General features: G+C 41.7%; 1 protein-coding gene across 12 annotated transcripts in view; it reads left to right on the top strand.

Moving 5' to 3' along the window:
* PRLR (prolactin receptor) overlaps positions 1-25,640 on the top strand; it is a 225,285-nt gene extending 199,645 nt beyond the window's left edge. For 11 of the 12 annotated variants that reach the window (XM_074952464.1, XM_074952463.1, XM_074952461.1 and 8 more), the window contains 10 exons: positions 2,058-2,227; positions 4,297-4,463; positions 5,198-5,339; positions 6,886-7,015; positions 8,922-9,091; positions 11,869-12,038; positions 13,315-13,456; positions 14,347-14,446; positions 19,131-19,200; positions 20,096-25,639. In XM_074952464.1, the coding sequence (XP_074808565.1) occupies positions 2,058-2,227; positions 4,297-4,463; positions 5,198-5,339; positions 6,886-7,015; positions 8,922-9,091; positions 11,869-12,038; positions 13,315-13,456; positions 14,347-14,446; positions 19,131-19,200; positions 20,096-21,115 (2,281 nt within the window). In that variant the 3' untranslated portion in view covers positions 21,116-25,639. Of the gene's footprint in view, positions 1-2,057; positions 2,228-4,296; positions 4,464-5,197; positions 5,340-6,885; positions 7,016-8,921; positions 9,092-11,868; positions 12,039-13,314; positions 13,457-14,346; positions 14,447-19,130; positions 19,201-20,095 lie in introns of all 12 variants that reach the window. The other variant, XM_074952469.1, reaches the window with a different exon arrangement.
* The last annotated feature ends 1,937 nt before the right edge of the window (positions 25,641-27,577 follow it).

Below are 27,577 nucleotides of genomic sequence, written 5' to 3'. Positions count from 1 at the left end.
AAATTAAGCATTGACATTGTCCCTGAGAGGGTGAACTTGAAACCAGAGCTCCCACAGCCAGGTGGTCTCTGAGGGGAACATGTCTAAACAACTGTGGAGCTCAGGAGAGCTCACGCACTGGTTCCAGGTTCTAGGCAGCTGGACTGCAGGGTCCTACTGTCCAAGAAGGGTGTCAGACATGGGGTCTGCAGCAGGGAGTGCACCTGAGACATAGAGTTAGGAACAGTGTCCAGTCACTGCTGAGAGAACTTAGCACCACATGGGATTCAGTGCGTTGGATCCCATCATGCAGACAGTGTTATCCATTCCAAGAGCAGGACTGGTCCAGATTGTAACAGGTGTTATTTAAAAACTATGTAAAAGTGAGGTTTATTTTAAGCATGAATGAGACATCTGTGCTTGTGAAAATAAAAGCACGAGATATGCAAATGCATGTTCCCTATGTGCAAGGGGAGTTGTAGTCATTCCCAAATCACTACTGATGCTGCTGGTAACTTCATTGAAAGCAGAATCTTTTCTGATTAATAAAGACAGAATCTGGAGTTAGTTTACATAAAGAGAATTTGTTCTAAATTCACATTTCTTTTCTGTCATTTACATTTTGCTTCAGTGGTTCCGTATATTCATGCTGTCTGTCAGGTCTCCATTTAAGGGTTCTTTGTTTGGACATACTTGTGTGAAGATTCTAAACTACTGGTACAGGTGGGGGAATGAGACTGACCAGTAATAATAGTAATGGGCAAATGAATGCGTCACAGAAACCACCATCTCAGTTGTCACTGAATGGTAGACATATTGGTAGTCTTTGCAGAGAGACCACAGAGGCCGTGTGACAGAGTGTTGAGAGTGATTGCTTTCGCTGCTATTCCCCATGTTGTACCTGATCTGCACATAAAAAGTGGGCTTCATTCTCTGGGGCTTTCAATCCTGCACCACTTTCACAAGCACTAAAAGTCACTCTTAGAATATGGATTGAAGCGTCATGCTCTTTTTTGCTTTTACACACATCTCTAAGACACTTTTTATTATATACTGACTAAGGGCCCAACAGTGATCTGTGTTTATGTAGGACCTTGGGGAACACAAGACCCCTCCCCAGCTACTGCTTGAGGGCACATCTCAATCCTTCCCTGTTGTGAGCAGCAGGAACAGGTTCCCAACTGGATAGGGGTGGGGAGGTTACATGGCCATAAGCCTGCTCCTCCCCTTCATTGGTCCATGGAGTAAGGCAGCACATCAGGGGAACCAATATGCCCCATATCTACGGATGATGCAGAGTGCACAGCTATGGGAAAGATTTGCCTCCTGGGTTATCATCTCAACCAGTGTTCCTCCAGGCATTGCTGCAGCTCTCCGTGGCCTCCTGCACCAGGCTGTATGTCAGTCACACAATCTAGCACTAAATGAGTGCAAAATAATGCTATTGCCAAAAGCATCTATAAGAAATAAGAGAGTTAGGTATAATGAACTGATAAATTTTTATTTTAATGAGATTATAACTTTAAAAATTAGACAAGGCATCTTCTTATCTGCAGGCAGGACTGACCTGATTAAAGTAATACAAAATTATCCTCTATCATAATGCTAAGTCCTGAGACTTTCAGGTGGAAATATGTCAAGAAAATATTTGACAACATGCTGTCTTCAAACCAAGTGACTGTCTATGATTTGCCTCTAACTTCTTGTTCTTAAACATTTTAGAACTGTTTTGGTGTTCTCTGTAATATTCTGTTTTATGGCTCCATGTCAGGCAAACCATCTCCTCCTCCATTTTAATAGCATACATTTAGTTATGACCTATGTAATTACTAGTTCTAAAAGAATAGAGGTCAAGTTCTAGCCCTGCGTAGTTCTTGTAAAGATAGCTCCAGTTCAGCAAAGCAGTTAAATTAATGGTACTTAAGCAGGTACTTAAGTGCTGTGCTGTGACAGGAGTACATACATGCTTAAAGTTAAGCGTCTGTTAAAGTGCTTTGCTGAACCCTGGCCACTATTAGTAAATCAGACGCTTTACTTAATTTCCTGATGACTGATCATTTTTCATTTTTTAATTTCAGAAAAGAACAAATTTATGAATGTCCAGATTACAGAACTGCAGGTCCCAATTCCTGTTACTTTGACAAAAAGCACACCAATCTCTGGACATCTTATAACATTTCTGTAAAGGCAACTAATAAGATGGGAAGTAACATCTCTAACCCTCACTATGTGGACGTGACTTCCATAGGTAAGAGGGAGAAAAAACAGAAAATAAACTGGAGATAGGCTTGATCTGGAATCACAGAATCAGAGAAATCATAGAAAGGTAGGGCTGGAAGGGATCTTGAGAGGTCATCTAATCCATGTTTCTGTGCTGAGGCAAGGCCAAGTATACACAGACCACCCCGACAGATGTTTGTCTAGCCTGTTCTTAAAAATCTCCAAAAATGGGAATTCTACAACCTCCTTGGTAATCTGTTCAAGTTCTCAACTATCCTTAGAAAGTTTTTTTCCTAATATCCATCCTAAATTTCCCTGGCAGCAAACTAAGTCAATTACTTCTTGTCCTACCCTCGGTGGACACAGAGAACCAGCTTCTTTATAACAATATTGTACATATTCTTCAATTTTTGCTATCATGTCCCACTTAAACCTTCTTGTCGCTAGACTAAACGTGTCCATTTCTTTCAACTTTTCCTCATAGGACATGTTTTCTAAAGCTCTTATCAATTTTGTTGCTCTTCTCTGGACTCTCTCCAGTTTGTTCATATCCTTCTTAAAGTGTGGTGCCCAAAATTGTACACAGTACTCCTGTTGAGGCCCCACCAGCGCTGAGTAGAATGGCACAATTTTCTCCCATGACTTACATACAACACTTCTGTTAATACACACCAGAATACTATTTGTCTTTTTTGCAACTGCATCGCATTGTTGGCTCATATTCAGTGTGCAATCCACTATAATTCCCGGATCCTTTTTTGAAGAACAGCTGCTTAGCTAGTTATTCCCCATTTTGTGCATTTGATTTTTTCTTCTTAAATGTAGTACTTAACAATTAAAGTTCAGAACTAAGCCATCTTGTTTCTGAAATTTTATCCTGAAACTGCTGATTGTGAAACATGTCTTAATTTGATGGTGAGGGAGCCTTGTAAGGATGGTATTGATCAGCAGATCATTTGCATTCTTTTTAAATATGTATGTGTCTGAAAACCTTATGATGTGTTTATTATTTATAAATAAATAAAATAAACCTTATTAATTTTTGACTGATGAATTGGTACCAGGTTTAGTTAAAATTAGCTTACATTTTCCCACTGGTTTGCTGACAGTTTATGCAACTCCATAACAATTCAGATTCTAAATATATCAGGTTATTTTATCTCAGTGTCTTCCTGATCAAATTTTGCTCAATTTACAAATGTAAAGATATTTTTCTAGCTGCTAGCCCCGAAAACTCAGTATTTTAAAAGCTAAGTCAGGTTCTTCCTGACTTGTGTTTCATAACTAGTACTATGTCTCTGTGGGGTAAATGTTTCTGTTAGTTACTGTATTAAAGGTATGCTATGCACGAGTGCTGACAAGGGGGCTGAAGTTTATTTTTAGTCCCAGTCACATGTCCTGGCTCAAAGTTACAAAGATCAATGTCTCTTTCACAACACAGGAATTATTGCTCGCTGCTGCCACGAGGTTAACCCTAGGCACCTTCTTCTGAAACATACTATCAAGGGACAGAGGTTCCTGGTGGTCCCTTAAGCCCCGCCAAAAGTGTTACTAGTACAGTATTTTGAATTAGACCCATATTAGAGAATTGCGAGCCCTGCTCTTTAGTTTATTTTACAAAATGAGGGCCAGAGTTACACTCACACCTTAAATATTACATTCAAAGCCCTAGGGGCTCCGACCCACACTCTTAACATCTTCCTGCTTTCAGTGTGTTACCAGATGTACATATTATATAGATATAAAGATACTCAGTCTATTATCAGGTCAGACAATTTCATTCTATGAAAGCATGTATCCTTTTATGTAAGTATGTGTTTCTGTAGCCTGACAAATTCAGCAGAAAGTCTAAGAGGAACATGAGCAATAAATACTGTGGCAAGTCATCAGCCAGTTCAAACATACTCAAAAAGAGAGAAAAGAAACCAGAGAGCTACTGGACTATTCTAAACCTCTGTTGTCATTTTGATTGACTTTTCTTATTTAATGTAAATGGATAGTTCCTGAAGCAAATAAGTTAAAATACTAGACCTTAATAGGAGGCTTCTTTGGTGACAGAAACTAAAAGTTTCAGTGTTTGATCTTTCATTTGTACAGTTCAGCCGGATCCTCCTGTAAACCTGTCTCTACAAGTAATACAATCAGCTGGGATATTGTATCTTTGGGCAAAGTGGTCTCCTCCTCCATTGGTTGATGTCAGATCTGGTTGGCTTATACTTCATTATGAATTACGACTAAAGTCTGAAGAAAGGGAAGAGTGGGAGGTAAGGAAATGGCAAACTTTTGTAGTGAATGTTCCCTTTTCCCTAGTTCATATATCTGAACTTTATATCTTGATATTATAAACACTGGGGTGTCTGACAAGGGTAAGGGTAACCAAGTAAGGCTATCCAAATATGACCATTAAAAAGAGGAGAGTATTTCTTTGGTTTGGAGGGAGAGAAAGTGAGAATTCCAGATATATACATTGTTGTCCTAAGAACTACATACAAAAGAGAGAAACTGACTACAAGACTGAGAGTACAGTAGATTTTACTTGCAGTGGCTATCCTGAACTTGTCTTATCTCAGAGATGCTAGAGAAAATATCGCACTTCATGTGTTCCTTACATCATGGAGTCAGATTTGGTGAAAAGCTGGCTCAGTGGGCAGCAGGGCTATATTTCTCTTGCTCTCACATCTGAAGTGGAGTTGCTAATATTGGAATGAGTGAAAACTAAACGGGCCCTCAGAAATCTAAAATAAGCCATATGTTCTAGACTCCTGGAGAAATCTTGGTCTCATTGAAGGGAGATTTGTCATTGACTTCAATGGGTCAGGATTTCACCCTTACTTCTTTGTAGTGTCCATTCTTTAAAGTCTGTGGGTGAAATCCTACTCCCACTGAAGTCAGTGGCAAAACTCATATTGACTTTAATGGAGCCAGGATTTCACTTTATGATTTATATAGAAAAATGCCCCAGTTCCTTATGGTTTCTATATTTTTGATTCCTCTCCAGACTATTTTTGTTGGACAGCAAGCACATTATAAGGCGTTTAAATTACATCCTGGATTGAAATACATTGTACAGGTTCACTGCATGCTAGACCATGGAGAATGGAGTGAATGGAGCTCAGAAAGTTACATTCAGATCCCCAATGGTGAGTGGCCAACAATCCTTCTGTTAATTTCCTTTTAAAATCTCAGTGACTCCAGTGTTTGTGAAATGTTCCCGTGTAGCAGCCCTGAATACTGATGTCCTCTATACTCAGGAAATGTACAGTACAAGAGAGAGCAGCAGTGCAACCCTGATAATATCCAAGTATGACACGGTAGTTCAGTCTTCCTGGTCCATTAGTCCTTGGCCTCATTGTTGAGACTGACAACTATAGGTGCTATTTGATAACATTGTGATCGCAGGCTTTGGACATTTGTGAACTGGGAACTGGATTGAAATCATCAACTCATTTCAGACAGGGCACGAAACTGCACTCACCATAATATGGTAACAATTTTTTACCAACCTGGTGTGGATTTTAGTTGGTGGCCTAAATATGATAGACCTCAGATCTGGTTACCAAACTCCTTAGCCATGCTGTCGCCATTACTCACCACTGCTGTTTTATTAATTATATTTTTCATGTCTTGATGTGGAGAGTGTTGGTAATGATTAAAATTTTCACATGTGACTAAGGAGCCTAAGTACTATTTTCAGAACTGACTTTTAGGCACGTTGGAGCATTGAAAATTAAAGGTCCCAATCTCAAGAACTGAAAAAAAAAGATTCTCAATAGCTTGAGACCATTATTCACCTCACATGCACAATCACAACAGTCTGACTTAGTGCAGTGTTTCAATCAGCATCATGCTATTGATGTGTTAACCTTTGTCCTGCTGTAAGTTTGTTTGAGTCTCTAATAACATCAGTGAGACACCAAACAGGTCACAATAAATCTTCTTTGGCTGTGATCAGAGAAGTAGCTTAGGTCTCTAAGTACCGTGTATGAGGTCACTAAGCAAGGAACACATAAGTGCTTCCTTTTTCTTATCTCTTAAAGGCAGCTCAGCCTGGTCTGGTGCTGCAGGAGAGAAGGGACAACACTGATGAGAACACACACATGGGGAAACACTTGGAAGGAAAATGCAGCTTCATCAGCTAGACTTCTTTTGCCGATTTGTTTTTTGTTTTTCTTAACACAGAGTTTTGGGATGATGAGTAGAGAACTGAAGTGCTCTTTTTTAAAGTGGTTTGTGTAGAATAATCTAAAGATAGACAGGCATATCTAGAGTGTATATACCTTAGGAAATTATATGGCCCCCGTTACCACAGTATCTGAGCCTCTCACAAACTTTAATGTATTTATCCTCACAACATCCCTGCGAGGGAGGGCAGGGCTGTTATCCCCATTTTTACATACAGGGAACTGAGGCACAGAGGGCTAAGTGACTTGCCCAAAGTCACACACCAAGTTCCTGCTCCACACAGACTTCAACCCAGATTTCCCAAGGCCTAATCTAGTGTACTAACCACTGGACCTTCCTTCTCTACTGATGTAGAAGTGAAAACATGTTTTTTCTTGTACAATAAATATACCTAAATCTGACTGTCCTGTACCTGTCAATAATTCATAAACTCAGGATTGATGTTATTCTGTGTACTGTATGTCAGTTAAGTTTATTAACTAGATAATTTATGCATTTCTACAGGGCAGCCCCCTGGAAAGCCTGAGCTACTGAGGTGTCGTTCTCCAGAAAAGGAAACTTTTACTTGCTGGTGGAATCCCGGCTCAGATGGAGGACTTCCTACCAACTACACTCTGTTCTACAGCAAAGAGGGGTAAGACGCTGTGGATAGTTATTCTGTGGCTTGTTATTTTATCTTATGTACGTTTACAGAATCTGAGTTCTCATTTGTTCTTAAATTGTAGTTAATTATCAGGGGAATAAAAAGTAATTTAAGATTTTTGTACGAATGAATTGTATTAGGAAGCAGCAGTACCAGCTTCATAACTGAGATTGCAGCAGGGTTTCTGTTTAAAGCCACTTTTTCAAACTGCACTGAAATATTCTATGCAGTGTTGTTGTAGCCTTGTTGGTCCCAGAATATTAGAGAGACAAGGTGACTGATGTGGTATCTTTTAGTGGACCAACTTCTGTTGGTGAGAGAGACAAGAAGAGCTTTGTGTAAACTCAAAAGCTTGTCCCTCTCACCAACAGAAGTTGGTCCACTAAAAGATTTTACCTCACCCACCTTGTCTGTCTGGGATATTCTGACAGTCTTCGCCAGATTGCCTTGAAAACTGCTATGCCATTCTAAGGCCCAGGCCACAGTTTGTGGTACAAATTTGGGGCCCTTTGGCCAACGGGCTCCTGAGACACAGGGCCACCCAAAATTACCTGTTTTTAAAATTAACATCTTCGTATCAAGCCTTTTGCACAGAGATCCGTAGACAATGGTAGGGTAGAGCTACACAAAATGTGATCATGGTAAGGCCATTCCAGGGATACAAGCGTCTAGCACCAGAATCAATCTCCAAAATTTCTTAATAAAAAGTTATTCAATGTTTTTGTTTAGTTCTGAGGAGCGAGCTACTTTTGGCTTGTCCCAGCATTGCTCATGCTTGAGCTATGAGCTAACTTAATGTTGAAGTGTGTAGTTGTCTGGTGAGAGCAGGCTCATTCAGGAAGTGTGCAGACACCAGTTCAAAGGGTGAGAGACAAAGCGTGGAGCCCACATGCTCGTCTTCCTGTCATATCTTCCAGCTTCTTAGAGGGAGCTGGGAAACGAGCACACTTCCTGCAGTCAAGGACCTCCTCCCCTACCCCTAATTAGGGTATGTTTACTCTAGAGCTGGAAGGTGTAAATTCCAACTCAAGGAGACATACTCATGCTAGCTGTGATCGAGCTAGCGCACTAAAAATAGAAGTGTAGCCATGGTGGCAGAAATGGTAGGAGGAGCTAGTTGCCCCAAGTATGATCCCATCAATACTTTAAGTAAATATGTGGGGCAGCTAGCGCCTCCCGCTGCTTGCGCTGCTGGGACTACACTTCTATTTTTAGAATACTAGCTAGCCGCAGGTACATCTCCTGGAGCTGGAATTTACACCTTCCAGCTCTAGGGTGGACATACCCTTAGTTTGGGAATAGTAATAAATGGATTACTGCGGACATAGAGAGAGGCACAAACTAGATTTTTGAGGGGCAGAGTATGAAAGACACAGGATAGGTTTTGGGTTTGGGGGAGAGATGCACAAAACAGATGTTGAAGGTATATCAGAGATACGAAATGAATTTGCGGGGGGGAATAAATGTTTGAATTATTTAGTATTTAGTAGTCTAGTTAAAAGATTTTTCCAAGGCCACCTAGTAGCTGGCTCTTGGCAGAGGCAGGTGGCATGCAGTGGGACACACTTTGCTGTTGTTCTGAAAGAAAACCAGCTAACCCAGTGCAGCATTTACCCAACTGAACCTTCCCATACACAGTTGATAGACCACACCTTTTGGGGGCCATGGTGTGGTGTACAGATCATCTCAGTATCTTGGGCCTACTGCACACGCTTGAATGCTGGGAATGAGTCCTGCCTTATTGCTCCCCTGAGCTGGATCAGCATTTTATGCCTTTTTCCCATCCCCCAGAGCATGAGTGAGTGATATCCAGTCGTAAGTAACTAGTAGTGATAGTAGTAAAATTCATGTGCTTTATTCTGTATATTTCCTGATCATTACGTTTCTTTAATTTCAGAGACAAATCAATCAATGAATGTCCAGATTACAGAACTGCAGGCCCCAATTCCTGTTACTTTGATAAAAAGCACACCTCACTTTGGGCAATCTATAATATCACCATAAAGGCAACCAATAAGATGGGCAGTAACATCTCTGAGCCTCAATATGTGGATGTGACTTACATAGGTAAGACATTAAGGCTTTTTTAAACAGTGGAACCAGAGGCAAACTAATCCAAAGTGCATGGGCTTTCAGATCCAGTGTTCAGGGCCCAGGTAATGTGTAAAAAATATATACCCATGCAATGTGGCATCAAAGGTAAAACTTCTGACAAATGTATATAGCCTCCTACCAGTGTGCAGAAATAACACATTTTTAAAATTGCACTGATTTTAATCCATGTTATTTTAAGAGCTGGATGAAATTTTTCATTCTAAATCTTTTTTCATAGAATCATAGAAGATTAGGGTTGGAAGAGACCTCAGGAGGTCATCTCGTCCAACCACCTGCTTAAAGCAGGACCAACCCCAACTAAATCATCCCAGCCAGGGCTTTGTCAAGCCAGGCCTTAAAAACCTCTAAGGATGGAGATTCCTTTTTTCCATTTTTCACCAAAAAATGCAGATTTGGGTTGACTGAAACAATTTGCAAATTCAGGTCAATTTCTGCAAATTCTTTTGGTTAGAAAAAATATTTTTAAACTTGGATATATCAGAATGGTTTGTTTCAACATTTCCAAAACGAAATGTTTTGACTTTTAATTTCAGACAGGTGTTTCATTTCTGAATTTCCCTCAATTTTATTTTGAAAAAAATTAAATATTTTTTAAAAACCTCAAAATTGAAATAAATCATTTAGTTTGGGTTGGCTAAAACATTTTGGTCAACCCAAAACAAAACTTTTTTCAACATTTCATTTCACCAAAAAATTCAAAACATTTTCATTTTGAGTTGACCTATAACAACTTTTTTTTTCAATTTTTCATTTGGCAGTTGAACAGAAAATTGGTTATTCAGATAGCTCTAGTTGAGTGGTTACATTCCACGCAAGTCTTTGACCATTTTTTAGTTTCTGTTACCTGCTATATTTCCTGAATGCCCCAGAAGTAGAAAACAGGACAGAAATGGCATTTGATATTATTCGCGTGTCAACAAACATACCATATTTCACACGTACATGTACCAAATACAGTATGTTCCGCTAAAAGAAAAGGAGGACTTGTGGCACCTTAGAGACTAACCAATTTATTTGAGCATAAGCTTTCGTGAGCTACAGCTCACTTCATCGGATGCATACTGTGGAAAGTGTAGAAGATCTTTTTATACACATAAAGCATGAAAAAATACCTCCTCCCACCCCACTCTCCTGCTGGTAATAGCTTATCTAAAGTGATCACTTAGCAGGAGAGTGGGGTGGGAGGAGGTATTTTTTCATGCTTTATGTGTATAAAAAGATCTTCTACACTTTCCACAGTATGCATCCGATGAAGTGAGCTGTAGCTGACGAAAGCTTATGCTCAAATAAATTGGTTAGTCTCTGAGGTGCCACAAGTACTCCTTTTCTTTTTGCGAATACAGACTAACACGGCTGTTACTCTGAAATCTGTCAGTATGTTCCGCTGTTTCAAACATTTGGTACAATTATAAGGAAGTACACCCCTTCCTTAGATTTTGGTTTATCCCAAAGTTTTAATTTCCAGAGACGGTCTAAAAGTGTTAGTTACTTAGGAATGAGCACCCATGTAGGAGTACACAGGGATATTTTGGTTTTTTATTTCTATTCAGTTGAGCCCTGGGAAACACCAAAAACCATTTCAATTCTGCCACTACAGAAGCTGAGGTCAAGTTGATACTCCCACTAACAGTCCCTAGATTTGAATGTCTGGGGTCATGGTGTTATCAATAGAGTGTCCTCTACTCTGGAATTTGCTTTCCCATCAGGTCCAATAGAGCCTGAGTCAGTTGCTCTTTGGGTCATTGTGTGAGGACCATTCTCTTCTCAGGCTTTTGCCTAAGAGAAGTAACTGGGCAAGTATTCGGTTTATTTCATGAGAAAGAGTGTTTAAGAGTACATCTATATTAGAAAAATTTAGTACCAGTTTGCCAGAAGTGGTGTAGCTGCCTGGGTGCTAGAAACTGTGTAAGTACTACTACTGTAGACATGGCTATGGTATTTTTACCATCATGTCATGAATACTTACTCAGTGCAGGTTTTTGTGGCATATTGGTAAAAATGCCTGAATCTGTCTACACTAGCAGTTTGAAATGATGCAGCTGCAATGCTGCTTATTGGTGCTGGAATTTGGATTCAATTATTGCTAGTGTAGAGAATGCCTTAATGTTTATACTGGCCAACGACTCATGTATTATTTTTAAATACTGCATATGCACATGGAGACTGTGCTCTTGGGTTTTCTGAATTTTATGTGAGAGAGGTCGCTATGTAAAATATTACCTACTTAATCACTTAAATCTGCTACTTTTACGCATTCAGAGATATATCTGCTGACTTCCATGACAATAGATTTTTACTATATTTTACTCCCACTAGCTATGTTGTCTCTTCAAGGTTATGAGGGAGAGAGGTAACAGTAACACAGCAAACAATAGTGCAGCAAAAAATAATTTTCAGTTTTAATTGTTATCAGTCCATAATATTACAAATCTCAAAATGAACTCAATGCATAAACTATTCTGATTGCTTCAAATTTGTGCATTCATGCTACCGTGCATTTCCAAAAGGTTATTAATCCCCTTTATCACAATACCAGAAAGAGTTATAACAAACCTGACAGTTGCAGGTAGCAGATGAATATAAAACACTCCCAATTTAGAATTCTCTACTCACTTTTCTTACACCAGTTGATGGCATTTTACATCCACTCTGCAGAAGTGTAAATTACTTCCCAAGGTGCAAGGCAAAGGTGATTAAAACCCTTCATCTCTGATCTCTCCCTTGTACAGTTCAGCCAGACCCTCCTGTGAACCTGTCTCTAGAAGTAAAAAAACAAGTAGATGGAAAACCATATCTGTTGTTGAAATGGTATCCACCTCCACTGGCTGATGTCAAATCTGGGTGGCTTACTCTTGAATATAAGTTGCGACTAAAACCTGAAGAAGGGGAAGAATGGGAGGTAAGATTTTGCTAGCTGGTCTTCTCTTGTCAATTATATTATATCCATGAATGTAACACACCAGACACCATCAAAAATTCAGCATTACCAAAAGTTGCCTTATAGTGCTGTATGAGAGATTGCAGTATTTTCCTACACCTAGAGAAGAAAATAAAGTGGTATCTCAGATACCGCTGTGTGGTAACCAGTGGCAAAAATATTTGACTGTACATTAACTGTATTATTATCATACTCTTTAAATTGTCAGTCCTAGTTTAACCGTGTTCTAGATATGGGTTTGATTGTTGTTGTTCACCATGATAATCTATTCTAAACCACAGACATAAAATTTCTAACAGAAAGCTCAGTACCAATCTCTGGTAAAATTATCTGAAACTATTTCCATCCATGCAAATGATCATTAGATTCTATTGGCAGGCTATATAATGACAATGTATGCACAAGCCTTTACCTCTTCCTGTCCTTAAATCTGGGGACATTTTGTTTGGGTTCCAAGCTCACAACTCTTTCTTCTGCCTTCGCTACTCACTTGAGCTCTGTTCAGAGTTCATCTTTGGTCCTCCATCAGATATTGCTCCTCCAAAATGCTGTCTCTCTCTGTTGGCTTGTGTTGCTCTTTTCAATATTCTCTAAACCCTTTCAAGTTTCACATTTTCAAAATGCACAACTCAGAATGAATTTTTTTTAACTGAGTTCCCCGCATCACTAGAGGACATCCTCTTCCCCACCACCTTCATCATCTACTGGATCCTTCCTTGTTTTTCATATTCATAAACCAAAATAAATAAAACCTGGGAGAAGGGGAGATCCAGTCCTGATGTGTTTTCACAATAGTTTCACTTAAACATTGCACTAGCGCTAAAATTCTCTCTCACAGCATTATACTAGAAAACTGATAAATGGCTATATAATAGATGGTCCATTATTCTATTCCCATATTGCAAATTCTTATGTTGCTATCTAGTTTCAGTACTGTTCATTTTATACTCCCATTACTTTGTCAACTTTCTAAATAGCCTAAAATTTTTATAGCAAAATGCCTCAGGGATGCAACCCCATGCTCTGGATGTCCCGAAGTCTCTGACTACCAGATACTGGGATGGGATGACGGGATGAATTGTTCAATAATTGCCTTGTTATGGTCATTCCCTCTGAAGTATGTGGCATTGGCCGCTGTCAGAAGACAGGATATTGGCTAGATGGACCATTGGTCTGACCCAGTATCGCCGTTCTTATGTTCTCAATTTTTATGGGTTTTGTGTTCTTTATTCTTCAGACAATTTTTGTTGGACAACAAACACAATACAAGTTGTTTAGTTTAAATCCAGGAAAGAAATACATTGCACAGGTACACTGCAAACCGGACCATGGAGAATGGAGTGAATGGAGCTCAGAAAGTTATATTCAAATCCCCAGTGGTGAGTTGTTTGATCCTCCTTTTATTAATTATTTTTAAATGGAAGTGAATTTAGTACATTAGTTAGCTGCCCCACTAGCAGCCCTGAAGACTGAAGTCCCGTATTACCCACAGGACAAATAAAACATTGCTAAGGTAGCAGAAGTGGCAGATTCCCTACACCATGCTCTCAATTTGCCTCAGCCTTGATTACTTCCGAGTAAGAAGGTGGTTCATTCTCCTTACCCATTTAAGCATTGGCCACTCCGCTGAATCTGCCAGCAAGGGTGCTGTTTAGTGCCTTTTATTATGGTGGTTTTGATATGTGGATACTTGTCCATTGTGAACTGCACTGAGATTACTGTATAAGACACCAAACAGCCATTAACATCAGATGGTAATAATTCTTAGTGACTGCCTACAGAGGTTGTATTTGAACTGGCCTAAAGGTATAAAGCTTCGTGTACCATTAGAAATTCTCAAAGCCATCCATTAGTTGCCCCCTCCCTATCATTTCATTAATTATATTATACAGGACTTGACAATGAAATGACTAAACTATTCACAAAAACAGATTTATGCATGACATAGATGCTGCCCTTGCTTCTCTGTCCTGTGTTGGTGTATCTTGCTGTGGCAAAATTTACCCTCCTTGTGTACTTTTTACTCTTATAGGGTTTTTCTCCTAGGCATTTTATTTCCCGTGCTGTGCCATCAGGTGAAGAGCACCTAAATATCAAGCACCAATATGATGCAATAGATCAGTATGTACTAGAGATGGTCGCAAGCCACAAAACTGAGTTTGGGGGGTAGGCCCATTTTAAAGATAGGTGCCATTTGCAACATTTTTATCACCCACTTTTTAGCTGCTAGACTGTATGCACTTTAAGCATTCCTGCTTGTATTTTCCAGACATAGAATTGAAGGATGTGATTGTCTGGATCTTCGTGGCTGTATTATCATCTGTCATTTGCTTAATCATTATCTGGACGATGGCTTTGAAAGGCTTTAGGTAAGTCACTGCCTTAGTGTTTGTATTAAATCTAAAGGATTTAGTTAATTACCTTTAAAAATAAGCTTTTAACATTTGTTTTAATTTTCCATTGTTTTTATGGTCTGTTAGAAGCTTATCAATAAATAATTAGATTCTGAACTGATGTAAATTTAACTTCACTGGAGCTATGCCTATTTACATTGACTGAGAATCTAGCCTTGAGCTTCCTGTTTAGTTTTTCCTAGTTCATTTGGCAAACATTGTATTATGTAGTATTCCTACTTCTGTATGCCTTCTATTTTGGCTTTTTGTTTCCTTCTTTTTGTTTATTTCTCACCCCAGCAGTGTGAAGTGCCTAGTGCTGGAAATAGTGTTTACTGGTTAGCTGCTGTAGCAAAGCGATATCTGTAACTTATATTATTTTTCTAGTGAGACATAGTGAAATGGTGGCACTTTTTTTGTTGTTTGTTTGTTTGTTTGTTTGTTTTCACCATGGAGTGTTTTTCTTTTGAATAGATATTTAGAACCAGTTGTGCCTATCAGTGCCTGTGCTGGGCTTTGCAGACCCACAGTGCCCTAGGGGGAGTTGTGCTTTGATAAACTTTGGGCAAGTGCCTGGTGTTGTCTCCTAGTTCTACCCCTCCCTGTTCCCTTTGGGGCACTATGAGGGCGTTTGAAGGAAGCATTCCTTGAGCTCCCCCAACTACGGACAGAGATTGCAGTTGTGATTGTGACAGGCTCTTGCATGGGGAAAAGCTCCTTCTGCCCCCCTCCATCTCCTCCCACCCACTTAGACACTAGCTGGCCATTAGAGCTTGAGCCCTGGTCTATCCTAAAAACGCATGTCAGTTTAACTATGTCACTGAAAGTGTGGCAGTTATATTGACCGAACTCCTGATGTAGGCAGTGCTATGTCAATGGGATGGCTTTGCCTGTCGACATAGCAAATGCCTCTCGGGCAGGTGGAGTACCTACACCAATGGGAGAAGCTCTCTGATCAGCATAGGTAGTGTCTTCACTAAGGGTAAGTCTACACTACAAAATTAGCTTGAATTTATAGAAGTTGATTTTTTTAGAAAGCAATTTTATACAATCGATTGTGTGTTTGTCCCCACACTAATGCACTAAGCGCATTAAGTCAGCAGAGTGCGTCCACAGTACCAAGGCTAGCGTTGACTTTCGGAGTGTTGCACTGTGGGTAGCTATCCCACAGTTCCCGCAGTCTCCGCCGCCCATTGGAATTCTGGGTTAAGCTCCCAATGCCTGATGGGGCAAAAACATTGTCACAGGTGGTTTTGGGTACATGTCGACAGTCGCCCCTCCCTCCATGAAATCAACGGCAGACAATTGTTTTGCGCCTTTTTTCCATGCGGGCGCCATACTGCTTTCAGCAGACGGTGCAGTAGGACTGCTAACCGTCATCGTCATCCACCTCTTCCGCTGCCACTCTGCTCTCCTGATGCTATGAATCCACCTCGCAGGTCCTCTATATGACCATCGTCATCCACAGCTTCCGCTCGCACCCTGCTCTCCTGGTGGTCTCGCAGGGTCACTTCCGCTGCAACTCTGCTTGGCTGCTCTTGTCTCACCATACCACGGCAAGCGTGCAGCCCGCTCAGCTGTTGTGTCCTGGCAGCAGACGGTGCAGTAGGTCTGCAAAACTGGTCATCCAGCCACCGCTTCCCTTGCAACTCTGCTCTCCTGCAGACGCCATACCATGGCAAGCATGGAGCCCGCTCAGATCACTGCGGCAGTTATGAGCATTCTAAACACCTTGCGCATTATCATGCAGTATATGCAGAACCTCTCCCCCCTTCAGTCACCGCTTGCAGAAACAATAAAGTCATTGTTGTTTCAAATCCATGCATTCTTTATTAATTTGTCACACAAATAGGAGGATAACTGCCAAGGTAGCCCGGGAGGAGTGGGGGAAGAGGGAAGCACCGGGTGGGGTGGGGGAGGAGGGAAGGACAAGGCCACACTCCACTTCAAAACTTATTGAATGCCAGCCTTCTGTTGCGTGGGCAGTCCTCTGGGGTGGAGTGGTTGGGTGCCCGGAGGGGGCCCCCGCCATGTTCTTGGGCGTCTGGGTGAGGAGGCTATGGAACTTGGGGAGGAGGGCAGATTGGTTACACAGGGGCTGCACTGGCGGTCTGTGCCTTTCCTGCACCTCAACCATACGCCAGAGCATGTCAGTTTGATCCTCCAGGAGCCTCAGCATTGCATCCTGCCTCCTCTCATTATGCTGCCACCACCTTTCCTCTTGATCCTGCCACCTGTCCTCTCGCGTGTCCCTCCTGTCCTCGCGTTCATTTTGTGCTTTCCTGGACTCTGCTATTGTCTGCCTCCACGCATTCTGCTGGGATCTTTCAGTTTGGGTGGACAGCATGAGCTCAGAGAACGTTTCGTCACGAGTGCGTTTTTTTCGCCTTCTTATCTGCGCTAGCCTCTGGGACGGAGATGCTAGAGGCAGCATTGAAACATTTGCCGCTGCGGGAGGAAAAAAAGGGAGAGTAAAATTGAAAGAGACACATTGGCCTTTTAAAAGGCGGGGCTGATGTTTTTGGGTTAACGTACAGCACAAACCCAACTAACCCCCTCACACACACCCAATTCTCTGGGATGATCGCTTCACCCCTCCCCCCACCACGTGGCTAACAGTGGGGATGATTTCTTTTCAGCCACAGGCAAACAGCCCAGCAGGAACGGCCACCTCTGAATGTCCCCTTAATAAAATTCCCCTGTTTCAACCAGGTGACCATGAATGATATCACTCTCCTGAGGATAACACACAGAGATAAAGAACGGATGTTGCTTGAATGCCAGCAAACACCAGGACCACACGCTGCCAGGCTTTGTTATGCAATGATTCCAGACTACGTGCTACTGGCCTGGCATGGTAAAGTGTACTACCATGGAGGACGCAATGAGGCTGCTCTCCCCAGAAACCTTTTGCAAAGGCTTTGGGAGTCCCTCCAGAACAGCTTCATGGAGATGTCCCTGGAGGATTTCTGCTCCATCCCCAGACATGTTAACAGAATTTTCCAGTAGCTGTACTGGCCACGAATGCATCCCAAGTCTTCAGGGCAAATCAATCATTTAACGCGCTTGCTTTTAAACCGTGTATTATATTTACAAAGGTACACTCACCAGAGGTGCCTTCTCTGCCTTCAAGGTCCAGGAGCCCTGGTTGGGAGGGTACTGTCTCCAGGGTGATAAACAGTTCCTGTCTGTCAGGGAGAACAGTTTCTCTGCTTGCCTGGTGTGTGCTATCATCTTCCTCATCCCCAAAATCCTCATTCCTGTTGCGTGAGACTCCCTTGCAGGAGTCCACATATAGGTGTGGGGTAGTTGTAGGGGCACCCCCTATAAATGCATGCAGCTCATCAAAGAAGTGGCATGTCTGGGGCTCTGAACCCGAGCGGGCGTTTGCCTCTTAGGATTTTTGGTAGGCTTGCCTGAGCTCCTTAAGTTTCACACAGCACTGCTGCAGGTCCCTGTGGTAGCCTCTGTCCTTCATGCCCTTGGAGATTTTTTCAAATATTTTGGCATTTCATCTTTGGAACGGAGTTCTGATAGCACGGATTCGTCTCCCAATACAGCGATCAGATCCATTACCTCCCGTTTGGTCCATGCTGGAGCTCTTTTGCGATCTGGGACGCCATGGTCACCTCTGCTGATGAGATCTGCACGATCAGCTTGCCACGCTGGTCAAACAGGAAATGAAATTCAAAAGTTCGCGGGGCTTTTCCTGTCTACCTGGCCAGTGCATCCGAGTTGAGAGTGCTGTCCAGAGCAGTCACAATGGAGCACTGTGGGATAGCTCCCGGAGGCCAATACCGTCAAATTGTGTCCACACTAACCCAAATTCAACCCAGTAATGTCAATTTCAGCGCTAATCCCCTTGTCGGGGAGGAGTACAGAAATCAATTTTAAGAGCCCATTAAGTCGACAAAAATGGCTTTGTTGTGTGGACTGGTGCAGGGTTAAATCGATCTAACGCTGCTAAATTCGACCTAAACTCGTAGTGTAGACCAGGGCTGAATGCTAAAGTTGTGCTGCAAGTGTAGACAAGCCCTCAGATTATTCCCCTGTGAACTGGAACTGTTTAGTGATTAAAACGCATATTAGCCTGAGGCCTGGGCACACTATTTGAAGTTTAAGACTTGTGCCAAAATCACAGATTACAATCAGAGTGAATTTTAATTACTCCATTCAGTTTCAGTTGAATAGTGCATTTTTCTTCAGTTGCATCATCAAAATGTTGTGTAGTGTTGCTGTATGGTTTTAGCAGCTGCTGTGTTCCACACTTGAGATAGCTGCATTTCAGCACCAAAATGATGTTAGGTGCCATACTATTCCAAATATTTGTAATAATAGAAATAAGTGATTCTGACAATGTATATCACTTACAGTGGTTTTCATCAATTTTTTTTACATTTCCAGTTTATAAGTAATTACCTTCACCACAGTATTTGTACTGTTCCCTTTCCTGTATAGATATGTAAGGCACTTTAAAATGTTTACTGAGCTATACCTGGCTGACGCTCTCCTGGGAAGGCGTCACACAGTGGGCTGGGGTCTAATAAGAAAGGTGTCAAATACATTAGAAATGTTTGAACTGGTATTGAAATAGGCTAGCAATTCGGGCAATAGGATCTGTGCGTTCACTTCTTATGTTCTCTGCCTTTGTTTTTTTCAGTATGGTAACCTGCATCTTACCACCGGTCCCAAGGCCCAAGATAAAGGGACTTGATACACATCTGCTAGAGGTGGGTATTACTAAAGAATGTAGTGGAATTCAGTGCTACATACTTTGCCAAGCTTTTGTAATAGTGAACGCAACAAAGATGGCATTTGCATTTAATACTGGAACAAGCCTAACTAGGTACTTTATAGCTTGAATTTGTTTGAGGAATAAGTAAAATGGCCAGGTTGATTATATGGACAGGACATGCCTTTAAGCTACTGCCTTCACTGGGGGGGAAGAGTGGATTTGAAGAGGGGTACCAGCAGTTACTCTCAGAGGCATTTTCAGAGTAGCAGCCGTGTTAGTCCGTATTCGCAAAAGGAAAAGGAGCACTAGTGGCACTGGTAGAATTTCTGGAGGTAGATGACAGTGAGGATCAGCAACTGATGCCAAGTCATGAAAAAGGTCACCCCAGTGGCTGTCATAATGCCTCCTAGAGCACCAGGGGCACTTAATGCCTGAATGATTCTTGTCAGCTCTTTTTTTTAATAGGATACAGTATGTGCTTCCCACAAGGCTGTGCTGTCCAGTGGAGAAGAAGTGGCTGGGCCATAGTCTTCCATCATCCTGTCCCTCCCCTCCCCATTGGCTGCCTAGTACCATTGTCATCACTAGATTCCCCTGGTCCTTTTGTGCCATAAGCACAAGTTTTGGGGCTATCTGGCCTCTGAACAAGGGATTCACATGAGGTGCTTGTAGGCTCCCACTATGTTTTGTACCAAAACAAGGTTAGGTTCAGAGTAGCCTTAACCTTATAACTGCACACGTTACAGCAACTGCAGCATTCAAGCATGTTTTCCATGTTATAGGTGTAGACTAATCACTGCGGTCAGGGTGGGAGAGAAATACTAATAACTGATAAATCTTACAGTTGGCCACAAATGCGATTGTAATGTATATTGTTATTATCCCCTCAGACAGGGAGGTCCGATGAGTTTTTGAGCGCTCTGGGTTGCCAAGACTTCCCTCCAACATCAGACTGTGAGGACCTACTGGTAGAATTTCTGGAGGTAGATGACAGTGAGGATCAGCAACTGATGCCAAGTCATGAAAAAGGTCATCCCAGTAAAAATATGAAGTTAGCACACAAGGAAACAGACAGTGACTCAGGGAGAGGGAGCTGTGACAGCCCTTTCCTGCTCTCTGAGAGGAGCAGGGAGCCCAGAATTCCTCCATCAGCATTTCAAACACCAGATATCAGTGAAATTCCAGAAAATAATGCGAGAAAAAGCAGCTGCAGAATTCAGAGCACAGACCTGAAAGAGATTATACCTTATTTTAGCATTGGTGGTGCAAAATTATCTACAGGGCCTGGAGCTCAGCTACCTAACAACCAGACTCCTAAATGCTCCTACCACAACATTACGGATGTTTGTAAGATAGCCATTGGCACCATGAATGTGAATGTTGCATCAGTTTTGGGGGGAAATGAAGAAAAACAGTCACAATATTCTAAACCCACTGAAACTATCAGTGAGGAAAAACTGGACAAGCAAGGAGAAGTGGAGAGCTTGCACTCCAGAGTTAACCAAGACAGAATGCAATTGCTGCCCAATGAGAAGTCACCTTTTTTGTCTGTGAAACTAATGGATTATGTAGAAATTCACAAAGTCAACCAAGACGGGGCGTTAGCTGTATTACCGAAACAGAAAGAAAATAGTGGCAAACCTGAAAACTGTACTGTCCCTGGAACCAGCAAGGAATATGCAAAGGTCTCAAGAGTTGTGGACAACAGCATTCTAGTAATAATACCAGTTTCAAGAGTTCAGACCACACCTATGTTTCAAGAACCTCCGAAGGAATCTGTTCAGAACCTTCAACAGAGTCAAACAGAGAAAAATATGAGCCATTGTTTTACAGCTCCAAGTGAATGCAAAATAGACACTGGTGGATTAGATTACCTGGATCCAACTTCCTTTATGTGCTCCTTTAATTAATTGAAAGTTTGATTATCCTTCTTCAGGTAACACTACAGAGTAAATTAAATGCAATTAAAATGGAATGTTCTACCATGTGGATTACATAGAATTACACTACTAAAGCTCAGTTGTAGCTCACACCTTTCTATGTTTTCTACTAGCTGATTGCAGAACAAATTATTTCATTTTCTAATTGTGATTTATAGATTTTCTTTTGTTAATAGTTATGTACAGTAAAACAAAAGCACATGGCATGGTTTCTTGGAAAATCCGTACAAATTGGGGTATAATAAAGAGAAAAAAGGGATTTGTAGGTTGATGTAATAGAATAAATAAACCTCAGATCATTAAAATAGGTTTTCAATTTAGGGAGAAAGGACAAAGAAGTGGATATTTTGTGCCATGGAAAACTACATTGTAAACAAATTATTGAACTTTGCATTTCTTCTATTATTTGATGAAAACTAGCCAAATATTGCAGGTTCAACAAAGATACAAAGTTTGGGGAGGTCGGTCAGTATACCATGAGTAAGGCTAAGATTTTGTCACGGATATTTTTAGTAAAAGTCATGGACAGGTCACGGGCAATAAAGAAAAATTCACAGAAGCCCGTGACCTGTCCATGACTTTTACTAAAAATGTCCATGGCAAAATGGGGAGCTGCGGAGTCCCCACACCACCCACATGGCTGGGCAGCTCAGAGCTCCAGGGGCCCCTACCACCCATGGGGGCTCGGAGCTCCAAGGTCCCCCACTGCGTGCAGTGGATCAGAGCTCCCAGGGGCCGCAAGCTGCGAGGTACCTCCACCACCCTTGGGGGGCAGAGGGACCCTGCAACTCCCAGCCGCTGTGGGCTGAAGTCACAGAGGTCTCTGGAAGTCCAGGATTCCGTGACTTGCGCAACCTCCGTGACAAAATCATAGCCTTACCCATGATTGTTCATACAGTTCCTAGACCATGTATACTGCTGATGAACTACTATGGCATACAGTGTATTTTTTCTTAATGAATTCTAAACACTGGTATAGGTTTTTCTATTATATATATTTTTCAAGCCTAAAAAAAAAATGTTAGTTTTTTGGATGTTGACGATTTCATATATAAAAGATAATACGGTATGTTAAAGTAATAGTAGCAAAGCAGTAAATCATTCTCAACATCTTTTCCTGCTTCCTTTCAGTATGATGAATAAACTACATCCCACCCATCTCTTAGCCAAATAGAACTAAACAATGTTCACTCTTATTGAAAGGAAAGAACACTATTTGATAGACTGCCTTATTGTACATAATATAAAAATCTACTTTAGTAAAAGCCCATGAGTTCAACAATGTATTTTTGAAGACTATTTTTCTAAAGTAAAAATAAAGTATTTTCTAACTTCCCAGAACTATTTACCTACCTGACAACTTCACTGATTTTTTCTGCTAATGCAGGAAGAGGTGATAAGAAGTGAAGCTATCATTTCAATAGTGAAACACCAAAATAACTAAAGGAGACTTGTAGAATAATGAAGGATATGAAGTAACTTTTGAATATATATTTCTAATCAACTGTAGATGTAATACAATGAATTGAGAATTAGTTAGTCCATTTATTTTATCAACTATTCCTGTAAAACTAAGTGGAATGTTAGGTTTTGGGGGCTCTGTCCCTCCCTAAATTGCTGTCTTCCTGCTGGCCTGTGGACTGTTCCATACAAGTAACTGTGTAAAGTCAATCTACAATGGAATGACATCCCCCTACATCCTAACACAAAAGATAGACTTTTACCTGAGCCAGGAAGGACATTTTAAAGAAGTTACGTTTGCCAAAATGGATGTCTCCCTGTCCAAGCTCAATAGGATGAAGAGCCATGACCCCTGACGTCAAAGAGCCTCTACTCTGCTAAAATTAAGAAGGAGGAGGGGTCATACATTTGATCTGGGGCAGTTCCCCCCCTAATGAAAATGGAGCAATAGAGCCTTCTGCCATTGCTAGTAACTGAGGCTGACAGGAAGCAGCCCAGTCACCGCAAAATGACAACTGGAAATAATGGCACTCCTTTTCTGGCCCTCCGCCCCCGCCGCAAGAAAAGCTTTATTTTCTAAAGGAAAATACAGTCAAATGATGATGCATTTGTCTCCCTTGCAATTGGGCTAAGTACAGAATATACTTAGCTAAGTAACATCCATAGGTATAGTGGCCCAGTGAGATGGGGAAGAAGGTCAGGCTGAGGATAGCGCATTGTGTTGTGCAAGTGATGGGAAATATATTTACAGGACATGCACACACCTTCCCCATCCCACCCCTTCCCCTCAACAGTTCTGGAGTTTTCCAGTAGGCACCTTTTTGGGCTTGTGCATTGAGCCAGCTGCTTAGCCAACATACAGAAGGCCACATCTAACAGAGCCCACACATACTACATTCGGGCCAAAGGAAAGCCCCTCTCTGTTCATCTGTCCACTTAACTCTGACACAGTAAGACTTTGGAGAGGCATTAATTGTAAAAAGAACACAATGTTATGTAGATATCAAATACACTGTGTGTGTCTGTCTCTGTCTGTCTACACAGTGATCACCCTTAAACTATTTTACTTTGTTGTGGATAACTAGATAACTTTACTGCAGTGTTTGCAGTATTTTCTCTACATTGTATAGGGAATGCCATGATTATTGCAGTGAAATTATCTAGTTAGCAAAAAGAAAAATTGAATGTTTTTTTGGGGGGAGCGGGAAGGATGCACACTCGGTTAATACACAATGACCATATCTGTCTCTCTGTTTGAAAGTTCTTTATCTGGACTTCAGTTTCCTAACTGTGGATCTGGTACAGTCAGTACCGATCAGACACTCTCCTTTTGTTATTACTGATAGTCATACCTAAGCCCCCAAAAAATTATTAAGTATATTAGGGCCAGATTCTCAGGCTCACTCTAGGCCCTATGTGTCTTATAGTAAAAAGGCAGGTTGCTCAGCCTGTAGATTCCCCTTACATAGGGGAAATCTCTGGAGTAACATAAAGTTAGATAGCATAGGGGATACAGCCAGGGGAAAAGTGATGTGTCCGGACACAAAGACTTCTTAGGACCAGAGGCAAGCAGTCACAACTTAGAGCAATCTTTAGCCTTCTCGAAATTTCATTATGAGTTCAGTCAGTCCATATCCCAAGGATCAGGATTTTATACCCACTGCTCACCTCTGTTTCTGTACTGTGCATTGCCTGGCTGGACCAGAGAATCTGGATCATTATGATTTTCTGGGCTAGGTCCATTCTAGTTCCAACATCCCACTGTTAATTTGAAGAACTTGAGATGATAAGGCATTAAGAGACATATTTTCAGAAACTTGACACATGCAAATTCCAAATTGCCATGAGGAGAAAATGGGCATTTTTGCCTATAAATACAGCTTTGTACACACATAAAATGGAGGCCCTTTTGAACATTTGGTCTAAAATATTTGTTGTGATGCAAACAAGGTACCCAATCTCTCTCTCTCTCTCTGTGGGAGATCTCATATACAGATAAACAGACCCAATGGCCCAAACCCAAAGGGAGCAGACGGACCATGACTGCTATTCCATACATCAGTTGGCAGAGCAGCTGTGGAAGGGCTGCAGTGCTGCCTAAAGCAAGTCCAAGGACATAGATTCTATCCTGCTTCCCCCCACCTCATGACACCAGATCACTGTGGCTTTCTTCAAAGAGGTTAAATTTCAGCTTAAGTGAATAAGCACTCTCCCTGGCTGGTTTGAAGCAGCTAGAGTGTAATTCAGTCTAAATACATCTCTTGAGTGAATTGTTTGAGTTTCCTTTTTTTGAGGAGGCGAGCGGGGGAGATGTTAGATAATTATATGCAAATGATTTTCAAAATGAACACCCTTATTTAAATTCTCAATTCCATGTATCTGTGCATATATACACACATTTAAATAGCAATTTGATTTTAAATAATAATTCTTCTTCTCTGGATGTGTACCTTCCAAGAGCCAATGGAGTTGTGCAGAACATCACCCTCGAATTTGATCCGTTGACATTTGGAAAGTACATGGGCACATGAAGTTGAGAATAAAAAAATATTCTTCAGTCTGATACTCATATTTATGGCTCTTTGGATGTTCAGTCATTTAATCTTCATAATTTCAAATAGGATTTTTATTTACAGCTGTTTAAGGAATATGTTCTCATGTGGGAATAAAATGAGATTATGTTACAGGCAGTGGTGAGCTGGAGCCGGTTCACACCAGTTCACTGGAACCGGTTGTTAAATTTAGAAGCCCTTTTAGAACCGGAGGGGAGCTGGGGCGGGGGGGCATGAGGAGGGCAGCCCGCACCACAGCAGGTGACCCGGGTGGCGCGCAGGGGAACCGCTCCCCACCCCAGCTCACCTCTGCCTCCCTGGGCCTGAGCGCGAAGCTGCCGCCTGCTTCTCAGCCCTCCCAGGCTTCCCATGCAAACAGCTGATTCGCAGGAATCCAGGGGGCGGAGAAGCAGAGCAGGGCGGCGCGTTCAGGGGAGGAGGCGGAGCAGAGGTGAGGTGAGCTGGGGCTGGGTGTGGGGCGGGGAGCTGCCAGTGGGTGCTCTGCACCCACCAAATTTTCCCCATGGGTGCTCCAGCCCCGGAGCACCCACGGAGTCGGCACCTAAGGCGCCACTTTTGATATGATCAGTGGGGGGAGCGGCCGCTCCCTCTGCTCCCCCCTACCTATGCTCCCCCGCCCCTAGGAGCCAGGGGGACCTGCCGGATGCTTCCTGGGAGCTGCCCCAGGTAAGCACCGCCGGGACTCCCCACCTCGCCCCCCCGGCAGGTCCCTCTGGCTCTTAGGGGTGGGTTGGGCACCCTCTACGGTGGCCTACAAGACCCTCCTGCCCGGTTCTGGAGGCAGTCAGGGGACAGGGGAGGGGGATGGATGGGGCAGGGGTCCCGGGGGGGGTGGCGTCAAGATACGCGGGAGATTGGATGGGGCAGGAGTCCTGGAGGGCGGGGGTGGGCAACGACCCCCTCGTGGGGTGAGGAGGGAACCGGCTGTTAAGATTTTGGCAGCTCATCACTGGTTACAGGTACCTATAAATTAGGTTTCTGCAAAGGCACCTTACGCTAGCCTAGAATAAGACTTCTCACATCACCTCTGATAGACAGACAGATGGATGAACTACCTACTAGAATTCTTCCCAATAAATAGCCCTCCAGCAGTTGCTTTGCTATTCAGATCTCTCTTGGAAAGATGTTCAAATAGGCTCCACGCTTTTTCTATGTCAAGTTTGTGAATATGTTAGATCAATAGTGCATTACTTTTTAAATAAAGTATAAGCTCTAAAATGTAAGCATAAAGGCTCCACTTAAAAATGCTAATTTGTTTTCTAAAATACACTAAATTATTTTTAAATGTTTTTAAAATTAACTACCTCTCCTTTGGGCTAAAAACAGTTTTATAAATAAAAGATCTACTTTCCTTCAGTATTGAAAAAGATTATGTCTTATGCTTTTACACTTTCTAATTAGGCTGTTTTTGTTCTGGCAGACACATATTTGATGTATGGTCCCCGTATTTTCTGTGTAATGTTTGGTGCTTTTAAGTAGTTGTCTATGTGCTTTAGTGAATTTGGGACATGTGGTCTCAAAACTACCTGTCACATGAAAAATATGATCTCTGAAGAGTGCTCTTTATGATGAAATAATCCTTTACAGTCATATTACATACAAATGTACATATCTGTCCATAAACAGTACAAATATGGGAAAGTATGTGTCTATAGAACAAAACTGAATAACAAACCTGTAATCATAATGAATTTGTGTTGAAGCAGTGAATGCTATGTAAATGCTTTGATTTATGTCTGTCTAGATAGCTTGAACTACAAATGCACGGTAGCTCTACACTATTATTCAAATATTTAAAGTACAGTAACAGCAGTTAATTAAAAGTGAATATTCAGCTTTTACTTTCCAACCTCTAAAGCACTGTGCATGTGGAGTTCTCATTAGGACGCCAGCTAATGTGCTTAGTCATTTTTCATTAACTTTAAACAACTTGAAAGAGTTATACAGGGAAACCAAAGTAACCTTGGCCAGTTAATGGATAACGTATGTCCTTTCTAAAGCCATAAAGTCATGTTGAAATCAAGCACATGTCATGTTTTTAGGCTCCATATTTTCAAAGGAATCACTACCTCTGTTTTTTTTTCTCCCTTTAAAAAGGCAAACAGAAGCATTTTACTTGAAGTGTCAAATTGGAAATAATTATTGTAGCAAATACAGAAAAAAAAAACCATCTTATGTTACAGTTGCTTTTGTTGTATGACAGCCTGTCATGGAGGCACCATTTCTGTTGCATTAGAACAATTAAAATAGATTATTATGGATACATAGTGAGTGAGGTGGGATATTTTTGTGTGAAAAATTACATGTCTTTTCAGTTCATTGGAAGGCCCAGACTGGTGTGCTGGGCATCTGCCATGTTTCTGGTGTGTCAGTCTCTTTCCTGGGTTGTGTGGCCAGT

The sequence above is a fragment of the Natator depressus genome, chromosome 5, assembly GCF_965152275.1.
Source record: "Natator depressus isolate rNatDep1 chromosome 5, rNatDep2.hap1, whole genome shotgun sequence".
Lineage (NCBI taxonomy): Eukaryota > Metazoa > Chordata > Testudines > Cheloniidae > Natator > Natator depressus.
This window is presented reverse-complemented; position numbering and strand designations above follow the sequence as displayed.